Source organism: Dendropsophus ebraccatus, chromosome 8 (assembly GCF_027789765.1).
Source record: "Dendropsophus ebraccatus isolate aDenEbr1 chromosome 8, aDenEbr1.pat, whole genome shotgun sequence".
Classification (NCBI taxonomy): domain Eukaryota; kingdom Metazoa; phylum Chordata; class Amphibia; order Anura; family Hylidae; genus Dendropsophus; species Dendropsophus ebraccatus.
The window spans coordinates 103,330,049-103,340,680 of NC_091461.1; the positions used below are offsets into that span (position 1 = coordinate 103,330,049).

At 45.3% G+C, this 10,632-nt stretch overlaps 1 protein-coding gene across 1 annotated transcript in view; it reads right to left on the minus strand.

The window, feature by feature from the left end:
* The window catches only part of LOC138799738 (pneumococcal serine-rich repeat protein-like), a 39,211-nt gene extending 28,722 nt beyond the window's left edge, over window positions 1–10,489 (minus strand). Inside the window, exons 1-6 of the mRNA XM_069981297.1 lie at window positions 10,268–10,489; window positions 9,896–9,957; window positions 9,126–9,289; window positions 3,150–4,879; window positions 2,764–2,825; window positions 989–1,152 (exon numbers count right to left, since the gene is read on the minus strand). Of these exons, the coding sequence (XP_069837398.1) occupies window positions 989–1,152; window positions 2,764–2,825; window positions 3,150–4,879; window positions 9,126–9,289; window positions 9,896–9,957; window positions 10,268–10,486 (2,401 nt within the window). The 5' untranslated portion in view covers window positions 10,487–10,489. The remainder of the gene's footprint in view (window positions 1–988; window positions 1,153–2,763; window positions 2,826–3,149; window positions 4,880–9,125; window positions 9,290–9,895; window positions 9,958–10,267) is intronic.
* Window positions 10,490–10,632: the final 143 nt, after the last annotated feature.

The following is a 10,632-nucleotide window of genomic DNA, read 5'->3' on the forward strand; positions in this document are numbered from 1 at the left end:
GTATGGGGGACATTTATTAAGTCCGATATTTTTTACGCCGGACTTATAAATGTCCCCGCATCTCCGGCGCTACGGAGATTTATGTAGAGGCGGACTGCCTCTACATAAATCCCATGCGTGTCGGTGCGCACAGCCAAAAACCTACGCCACCTAAAAGGTGAAATAGGTTTTCGGCGTATCTTTTAGTTTAAAAAATTATAAATCGCGCGGACTCTGAGTCCGCGCACCCCCCCGGCGTACCCGTCGGAAAGGGGCGATTTGCAAATATTTTATTCGCTAATGACCCTTTTGCGAATAAAATATTCGCAAATCGCCCCTTCTGCAAGAAAGTACGCCTTTTGGTGTTGATACATGTCGCCCTATATGTGTGTCTTGTCTGGCTTTACACACTTCTATTTAAATGTCCATATTCTTTCTCCCCCCTGACTTATAATCTGATCACTAAGGGCATGTTCACATAAAACTGAGCTGTTTTCACTTGAAAATCACCTCCTATTGAGTTCAGTAGGTAACTTACCTGAAGTGATGCTACATCTCTGGTGAAGCTGTTTTAGCTCAAAAACACATATAATGTATGATTGATAGGGTTTTAATGCACAAATCGGTGGAAAAACCCACCAACACCCCCCACCTCGACCCCACAAAAAAAAAAAAAAAACTTAAAAAAATGTGCCAAGTTCTATAATGGCCACACATAGTAATACTACCCACGTACATACAGGAAAAGTATGAAATAAAAGCTACACTTTAATACTTACCTCTTCTAATTCCATAATTCTCATCCCTCCTTGGTGCCACTGCAGAGAACATCCTGATGCCAGTCCCAGTGTCAGGACTTTGTCTACAGTGGCTCCCCAAAATAGAGAGAACTTCAAGCTGCAGTAATGCGCAGGGTAATGGCCTGCAAAATCTGGCCAGGGGTCTGTTTTACTTTAGGAGTCTATACTTGCCTGAAATTGTATCCAAAATAATCCCAGTGTAGACTCACCTCTAGACTGAATACTTGAAGGATCAAGCTGTAAATCATCAACAGTGTCTGGTCGGTCGGCACTTCTCACTCGCTTATAGAATTCATCAACCAGTGTTCTGGAGTCGGTGGCATTGGTACCTTCTGGGTAGACTAGATCCATGGAGGACACTACAGAACCGTTCCTGCAGGAACCAATAGTCAGGTCAGAAGTGTGGAGTACCCAGAGTATTGTGTTTCACAGATGAGGAAACCCTCCTCTTTCCCTGTCACCAACATGAGGAGACATCACAGGAACCTTCACCCATCCATAATAAACCAGAAATATTCCCATGAACGTTCCTATTTCTCAGTCTATAATGTTTTACTAGTTACATCAGCAGTTTCTACCAGGGCTGTGGAGTCGGAGTCGGAACTAGTTTTGGCTGGAGTCAGAAAAAATTTACCCACTCCAGCTTTAAAAAAAATCTTAGAACAATTTAAAATTGAGTTTTGATATGAATTTTATAAGTTTTGCTCATCAATATACAGTATATTATGAGCAAAATTCTAATAGGACACTGGCCCTATTACATAAGGGTGGTCAAGGAAAAGTTGTCGGTCACTATTTGTCAGTTTGTTTCTGAGCTGGAAGAGTCCATTGTGTGGGGGGAGATCTGTGTTGTTCTCTTCCTGGATGCTGGATGACTGTATATGAGCAGCAGTGTAATATGAAGATATCCTGTGTAATATAGAGGAGGAGGAGGTGAAGACATAAGTAGTGTAGCAGTAACCTCTGTCCTCAATGTGGTGTTTTTCTTCAGTGTTCTATGGCTGCATCTCTGTGTGTGTGTGTGTGTGTTTGCTATGGCTGCAGCTGTATGTGTGTGTGTGTGTGTGTATGCTATGGCTGCAGCTGTGTGTGTGTGTGTGTGTGTGTGCGTGCTATGGCTCCAGCAGGCTGTGTGTGTATGCTATGGCTGCAGCAGGCTGTGTGTGTGTGTGTGCTATGGCTGCAGCAGGCTGTGTGGGTGTGCTATGGCTGCAGCAGGCTGTGTGTGTGTGTGTGCTATGGCTGCAGCAGGATGTGTGTGTGTGTGTGTGTGTGTGTGTGTTTGTGTGTGTGTATGCTATGGCTGTATGTGTATGTGTATGCTATGGCTGCAGCAGGCTGTGTGTGTGCTATGGCATGCCCCCACAGTGACCCCTCTATATCACTATGTGTGACCCCTCTCTATATGACTATGTGTGACCTCTCTATATCACTATGGATGACCTCTATATCACAGGGATCTTGCATTGTTAGCAGTGTTTCTGTGTGTATGGTGGTGAATATTTAGTTAGAAACATAGAAGACTGTGAGCAGGAAAAGACCAACTGCTCCATCTAGTCTAGTTGTGAGTAGTTCAGGACATGGAGGCTGGAGACTGGCTGCATCCACTGCACACACAGGAGAAGCTGCTTTATATCTTTCCTTACTCCCTTAGAAGTCGCCCCAGGATCATGTAGGACATTAGGGAGAAGCTGCTGAGCCAGTGTGATAAATAACTCCCCTGGTATATGACCGGCCATTTATGAAGGAGCAGGAGTCGGAGTCGGAGTCGGTCATGATAAAATTTAGTAGTCAGAGTTGGAGTCGGAGCTGCAGCTTACTGACTCCACAGCCCTGGTTTCTACTACAGAGCTGCATTCTCCTGCAATTTAGGATAGTATTAGTCAGCAATGTTGGTGGCTATGTCTGGAGGGTTATCTCAGGTCACCTGCTTATTCACCTGTATACAAGTATATACTGACACTTCTTGGTCTCTGTCACTTACGTGAATGTGAAGTTCTGTATATCCTCTAGTGAAGGAAATGGTTTCTGTAGAAACGGCAGCAGCTGCAGGAAGAGATCAGAGGAGACAAGGATCAGAGCCCCAATATGTGATGGTAGGAACACCCCCATCATCTTGTGTTATAGTCCCTTTATTATTTGAATGTATCTCCACCCGTCATGGAGATGTCAGGTGATAGAGGAGAATTTAACGTACATTAGAGAAGACCTCTGGGCAATTGTAGAAATCCAGGGTGGGTTTGAAACATTAAAAAAGGCAGATTATAATCCCCATCTTGGAGAGGATCAGTCATGAGAACATGGTTGGCCATATATCTGACTATAATAGACTATTAACATCTACATGGAGAAGGAGTCATTATCACTCACCTTGCCTCTTATTTCGGAGGACAGTGTCTTATAATCTGGAGAAGATGGGTCCTCAAGACTCTGAGTGAAATTTCTGTTCAAAATTCTGAATGTTAGCGGAACTGTGTTTGTAGAATTTCTGATAGGGGATTGGGTTGGCGGAGGAGTTGCAGGTCCTGCTGTAGTTATGGTAGATCCTGTCTCTGCAGTTGCTGATGCAGTTGTAGATCCTGTCTCTGCAGTTGCTGATGCAGTTGTAGATCCTGTCTCTGCAGTTGCTGATGCAGTTGTAGATCCTGTCTCTGCAGTTGCTGATGCAGTTGTAGATCCTGTCTCTGCAGTTGCTGATGCAGTTGTAGATCCTGTCTCTGCAGTTGCTGATGCATTTGTAGATCTTGTCTCTGCAGTTGCTGATGCAGTTGTAGATCCTGTCTCTGCAGTTGCTGATGCAGTTGTAGATCCTGTCTCTGCAGTTGCTGATGCAGTTGTAGATCCTGTCTCTGCAGTTGCTGATGCAGTTGTAGATCCTGTCTCTGCAGTTGCTGATGCAGTTGTAGATCCTGTCTCTGCAGTTGCTGATGCAGTTGTAGATCCTCTCTCTGCAGTTGCTGATGCAGTTGTAGATCCTGTCTCTGCAGTTGCTGATGCAGTTGTAGATCCTGTCTCTGCAGTTGCTGATGCAGTTGTAGATTCTGTTCCTGTAGATGCCGATCCTGTTGAAGATTGTCTCCATGTTGTTGCTGACCCTGCTGTAGTTACTGTAGTCCCTGTCACTGTAGTTGCTGTAGTCCCTGTCACTGTAGCTGCTGATTCTGCTGTAGTTACTGTAGTCCCTATCCCTGTAGTTGCTGGTCCTGCTGTAGTTACTGTAGTCCCTATCCCTGTAGTTGCTGGTCCTGCTGTAGTTACTGTAGTCTCTGTCACTGTAGTATCCGATCCTGCAGTAATTACTGTAGTCCCTGCCCCTGTAGTTACCGTAGTCCCTGTCAATGTAGTTGCTGAATCTGCTGTAGTTACTGTAGTCCCCGTCACTGTAGTTGCTGATTCTGCTGTAGTTACTGTAGTCCCTGTCCCTGTAGTTGCTGGTCCTGCTGTAGTTACTGTAGTCTCTGTCACTGTAGTATCCGATCCTGCAGTAGTTATTGTAGTCCCTGTCACTATAGTTGCTGATTCTGCTGTAGTTACTGTAATCCCTGTCACTGTAGTATCCGATCCTGCTGTAGTTACTGTCGACCCTGTAGTTGTAGACCCTGCTGAAGTTACTGTAGGCCCTGTAGTTACTGTAGGCCCTGTCCCTGTAGTTGCTGTTGAAGGCTCTGTGGTTGTTGTTGTTTGTCCTGTGCTTGTTGTTGCTAGTCCTGTGGCTTCAGTTGCTGACTCTGTGGTTATTGTTGCAGGCTCTGTGGTTGCTGTTGCAGGCTTTCTGGTTGTTGCTGCTAGACCTGTGGTTGCTGTTGCTAGTCCTGTGGTTTCTGTTACAGGCTCTGTTGTTGTTGCTTGTCCTGTGATTGCTGTTGTAGGCTCTGTGGTGGTTGTTTTTGGTCTTGTGGTTGCTGTTGCAGGCTCTGAGGTTGCTGTTCCTGTCGTTGCTGTTGCAGGCTCTGTGGTCGTTGTTGGTCCGGTGGTTGCTGTTGCAGGCTCTGAGGTTGCAGTTGCTGCTTGTCCTGCGGTGGTCGTTGAAGCTCTGGTGGTTGTAGGTAATGGAGTAGTTGTTTGCGCTGTGGTCAGAGCCGTAGTATTTATTTCTTCATCTAAATTAATTGGAAAATAAACATTTACAATGTTAAAGTGTAGTTCAATACCATTTATTATGTTTAAACGCCATAAACATCTATCTATTGAATAGCAGCCTCAGAAAACCCTGTCAGTTCACACAATGGAGCATGCGGCTGCGGCCGAACGCTCCATTGTGTGCAGTGGGGAATTTGGATGCAGGCGCGCACGGATACGCCTGCATCTGAATTCAGCACCGCTAAAGATCATCCGGCCTGTACTGCAGTACCGGCCAGGATGATCTTTTATAAGACCGGCCGTTCCGTGGGCGGGTCACGGAACAGCTGGTCTCATACAAAGTGTGAACATGGCCTTAAAGTGACTGTACCACCAGGCCCAGGCTGAAGCACTGGAGGTGGGCCGACCCACCCTTAGTGGGAAGAAACCCTAGCCCCTCTATGATAGGGTTCCATTGATTCTAATGGAGTCACGTCATGGAGGGGCTGGAGATTCTCCCCACTAAGGTGGGTCGGCCCGCCTCCAGTGCTTCAGCCTGGGCCTGGTGGTACAATCACTTTAAAGTGTCACTGTTGTTATGCATTTCAAAATTTAAATCAGCAGTTGATGTGAAATAATGCAAGATTGCAATTTTCATAATTTTTATTTTAATTATCATGGAAAACAAGGCACTTCCTGTATTTAGACTGTTAAAAAAATAATAATCTAAACACACAGGAAGTCCGGTGTCATCTGAGCGCTCACAGAGAAGGCATCAATCACTTGATTGACGGACACATAGGGGGGCATTTATTAAGTCTGGCGTTTTTTACGCCGGACTTAAAAATGCCCCCGCAGCTCCGGCGCTACGGAGATTTATGTAGAGACGGACTGCCTCTACATAAATCCCGTGCGCGCCGGTGCGCACCGCCGAAAACCTACGCCAGCTGAGGACTGGAGTAGGTTTTCGGCGTATATTTGGGCGGAACGGATTGTAAATCGCGCGGACTCTGAGTCCGCGCCCTCCGTTCCGCCCACTACACGCCCCCTTTTCGCCCCCCCTAGCGTACTCGGCGGAAAGTGCCGATTTGCGAATATTTTATTCGCAAATCGGCCATTTGCGTATAAAATAATACGCAAATCGGCACTTTCCGCCGAAAATCATCCGTTCGCCAGATGATACATGTGGCCCATAGACTTCATAGGGGAGATTTATCAAAGGGTGTAAAATTTATACTGGTGCAAACTGCCCACAGCAACCAATCACAGCTCAGCCTTCAGCTCTGGTAAAAGGAAAGAGAGCTGTGATTCGTTGTTGAGGGCAGTTTACACCAGTCTAAATTTTACACCCTTTAATAAATCTCTCCCCATGTGTTTATTTTTTTTTTTCTAACCAGCACAAGACTTAAAAGCTGCCTTCAGGAGACTGGACCTGGATACAAGTAAGTATAGCTTTGTTTGACAGCATGATAACAACAAAAAATAATGAATGTATATTGCAAACTTCTTTTATATCACATCTACTGTTGATTTAGATTTTGAAACTTATAACGACAGTGACACTTTAAGGTGTAGGGATCATTTCAAGCAGGTGTACATAGGCCTCCAATACAAGTGAAGTCCACACAATTTTTATCTAAAAAAAAAAAAAAAAAATCACACTGGTTTTCCTTGAAAACCCTCCCATTGATTTCATTAGGAAACTCATGAAAAATGTTTGAATGTCTTTTTTTTCTGTGTGAAAAAAGAAGTGACAGGTTACAGATTCTTTGGCAAGGTTTCCTCTGTAAGCAGCGCTGGTTTAAAGTGACACTGTCACCCCATTTTCGCATTATGACTTCTCTACACAGGGGTAAGGGGTAAATTTAGCATTTTTTATAACTTATTTTATATCATACGTCATGGTGCTTCAAGTAAAAAGTGATCTTTTATCAACTGCAGATTGTGCTAAATGGGCGGGGCTTCAAAGCAACAGTGCCGCTTATCCCCGCTCACAGCACCACAGTTTGCCCCACCCCTCCACAATGTCATCGCCACATAGGCCCCACCCCCTAGATGCCCATTGGTATGGGCCTACCTAGAGGGGGTGGGGCTTAGACCTTTAGGCCAGCCTGTTCCAATGGCCAGTGAGGGGGCGGGGCCTATGTGAATATGACGGCATAGAGGGGGCGGGGTCAATGTGCCCCACCTACTTAGCACAATCTGCAGTTGATAAAAGACCCCTTTTTACTTGAACAAGAAGCACCGTCACGTATGATATAAAATAAGGTATGAAAACTGCTAAATTTACCTTTTACACCTGTGTAGAGAAGTCAGAATGCAAAAATGGAGTGACAGTGGCAGATCAGTGCACCAAAAACAAGTCGTAAAAATAAATAAATAAACGTGAACTTGCTTTAATGTGACACTGTCACCACATTTTTGCATTTTGACTTCTTAACACGTGTAAAGGGGTACATTTAGCAGATTTCATACACATTTTTATGTCATCCATCATAATGCTTGTTCCAGTAAAAAGTAAACTTTTATTGTAGCAAATTGCGCCACCTGGGCGGAGCTTCTCCGCCGAAGCGCCACTTAGCTCCGCCGACATAATCGCCGTTGTCCCGCCCCTTTGTCACGTCATTGCTGGCAGCCGCTCTGCTGTTGAGCAGTTCATCCTAGGTGGCCCTCTCAGCCTGGGGTTTCATCTGTCGCAGCACGGGAGCAGTCACATTGCCGTGTGTACTGCTCCCGCATCCTCCTTCACTGCTTAGTCGGCCCAGGCGCAATCAGGCATTGAAGCTGCCCTGCTCCTACTTCCGTTGTGCGTGCGCCTGGCCCATGGTGTCATCCGGCCAGGGGGCGATGTGGTCGGGCAGTGATGCTGCCCTACTACTGCTTGGCCTTCCCACCCCTCACACAGCTTGCGATGTCACCAGGTGTGGGGCAGGCAGTCTCAATGCCCGACTGCGCCTGTGCCGACTAAGCAGTGAAGGAGGACGCGGGAGCAGTACACACACCGCAATATGACTGCTCCCGCGCTGCGACTGATAAACCCCCAGGCTGAGAGGGCCACCTAGGATGAACTGCTCAACAGCAGAGTGGCTGCCAGCAATGACGTGACAAAGGGGCGGGACAGCGGCGATGATTTGGGTGGAGCTAAGTGGCGCTTCGTCGCAGAAGCTCCGCCCAGGTGGCGCAATTCACCTACAATAAAAGTTTACTTTTTACTGGAACAAGCATTATGATGGATGACATAAAAATCTGTATGAAATCTGCTAAATGTACCCCTTTATACATGTGTTAAGAAGTCAAAATGCTAAAATGTGGTGACAGTGTCACTTTAAGTGAAATTATTTTTGAGCAGAGTAAAGACAGGTTTTCAGCTTCACTTAGATCAGGTTACACTACATATACAAGCCTATGGGAAGGGGAAGCTGGATAGGTAAGGAGGACAGAAAGTGCAGGAAGTAACAAAGACAGAAACTCAGGCTTTTTTCACAGATAGTGTCCACCAAACTTGCTGAAAGTTCAGGTTCAACATCGTTCTCCGAACCCAAACGCTCAGCATTTGACTCGGGTTATGGAGAAGTTGGATGTAGACCTAGGGGGAGGTTTTCTGCTCTCAGAGTAAAGTAATTCACTCACCTTAGTGCAAAAATGATGCTTTATTTCAGATGCAGAGCAGGACATACAAATGGTGCAATTCCACAAGTATGCCCTTAAGTAAAGCATCATTTTACTGGAGTGAGTGTGGTTCATACTCTTCTTTTGTGAATGCCATATTTTTTATTTTCTGGCAATAACAGACTATGTTTACTTTTTTTTTTATATATTTTAGAGAATCCCTCTAAGGAATCACACATGCAGCATTGTGCGACAATAACTCTGCATAGATGAGATGTGACTGCAAGAAGTTTTCATGGCAGCCTGGGCTGGATGGAGAAGAAAGTGAAAATTACCGACTCTGATCATAGAAGACACCACCTGTGAGTTTCTGTATATAACTTTATTCTGCATCTGATTGGGGCCCAAGCTGAAATGTTGCACCAGGGCCATAAGCTTTTAGCTACACCCCTGCATGGGTTACATATGTTTCTAAAAGTCTCCTAAACTAAAAGATATGCTTTAATACTTACCTTTCCTGGCTTCACAGTCCTCTTCACTCCTAGGTGCTACTGCAGTGGACACCCTGATACTAGTTTCACTGTCAGGACTTTGTCTATAATAGATCCCAAGAATGCAGGGGGAGGAGGGATATGTCTGACTGTAATTTAATCCAGTATAAACCCAGTGTAGACTCACCTCTAGACTGAATACTTGAAGGATCAATCTTAAAACCTTCAATGGTGTCTGGTGGGTTCGCACTTCTCACTCGCTTATAGAATTCATCAACCACTGTTCTGGAGTCAGTGGCATTGGTACCTTCTGGGTAGACTAGATCCATGGAGGACACTACAGAACCGTTCCTGCAGAAAAGATGCAGTAGTCAGGTCAGAAGTGTGGAGTATCCAGAGTATTGTGTATCACAGCAGAGCGCTGGGTGTACAGGATAAGGAAACCCTGCTCTCTCTCTGTCACCACCACGAGGAGACATCTCATGAACCTTCACCCTCTCATGATAAACCAGACATAATCCCATGAATGTTCCTATTTCTCAGTCTATAGTATTTTACTAGTTACATCAGCAGTTTCTACTACAGAGATGCATTCTTCTATCTATATCTAAGGGCAGTAAGTTATAGCCATAGTCAGCCATGTTGATATGGAGAACTACTTCTGGTCACCTGCTCATTCATCTGTACATCTATTTACTCATACTTCTTGTTCTCTGTATGTGAGGCACAGGGACAGCAGAGTGCACTTGGAACAGGGCACATGGGACCGTCATAGTATTCATCATGGGGTCATGATTACTACACCTCTGATGTATCACTCAGTATCAGACTTGTGTGGATAAATATTACTAATGTGGCCTGTGGTAGTAATGATGGGTGATGTCCCCGGCTGCTGCTGATATCCCTCCCAGGTCATCATCGCTGTATCCACCATACTCACATGTAATAGTCACTTACGTGAATGTGAAGTTCTGTAGATCCAGAAGTCCATGGAAAAGTTCCTGTAGAATCGGCAGCAGCTGTAGGAAGAGATCAGAGGAGATGAGGATCAGAGCCCCAATATGTGCAACAGGAACATCTCAATTATCCTGAGTTATAGTATCCTGTCTGACCTGCTGGATTTCCACCCATCACACAGATGAAGCAGGTGGCAGTGGTCTATAGGAATCCATAAATACATGAGATTATAATCCCCATCGTGGAGAGGATCAGATGTGAGAACATGGTCGGCCATATATCTGACCATCTGCTATATTGTTGTGTATGAACTGCACCATGAAATAACTACAATATGAACAAGGATATAGAGATATTGTCATTGTTACTCACCCTCCTTCTTATTTCAGAGGACAGATTCTTATATTCTGGAGAAGATTTGTCCGTAAGACTCTGTGTAAAATCTATGTTCTCAAATCTGAGTGTTAGCGGAACTGTGTTTGTAGCATTTCTGGGTGTGGGTTGGGTTGGCGAAGGAGGCTCTGTATTACCCATACTGACAGATGACGGCTGTGCAAGATCAGTCGTTGAAAAACTGCTGGAAAGCGTCATATTAGTAACAGACTGAATGCTGGTTGTGTGCTCAGTGCTGTTTGGTGGGGCTGTACTGGAGAGATCCCCTGGAGTAGATGAGGCCATAGTGCTTGTTGGAGGAGCTGTACTGGAGAGATCATCTGGAGTAGTTGAGGCCATAGTGC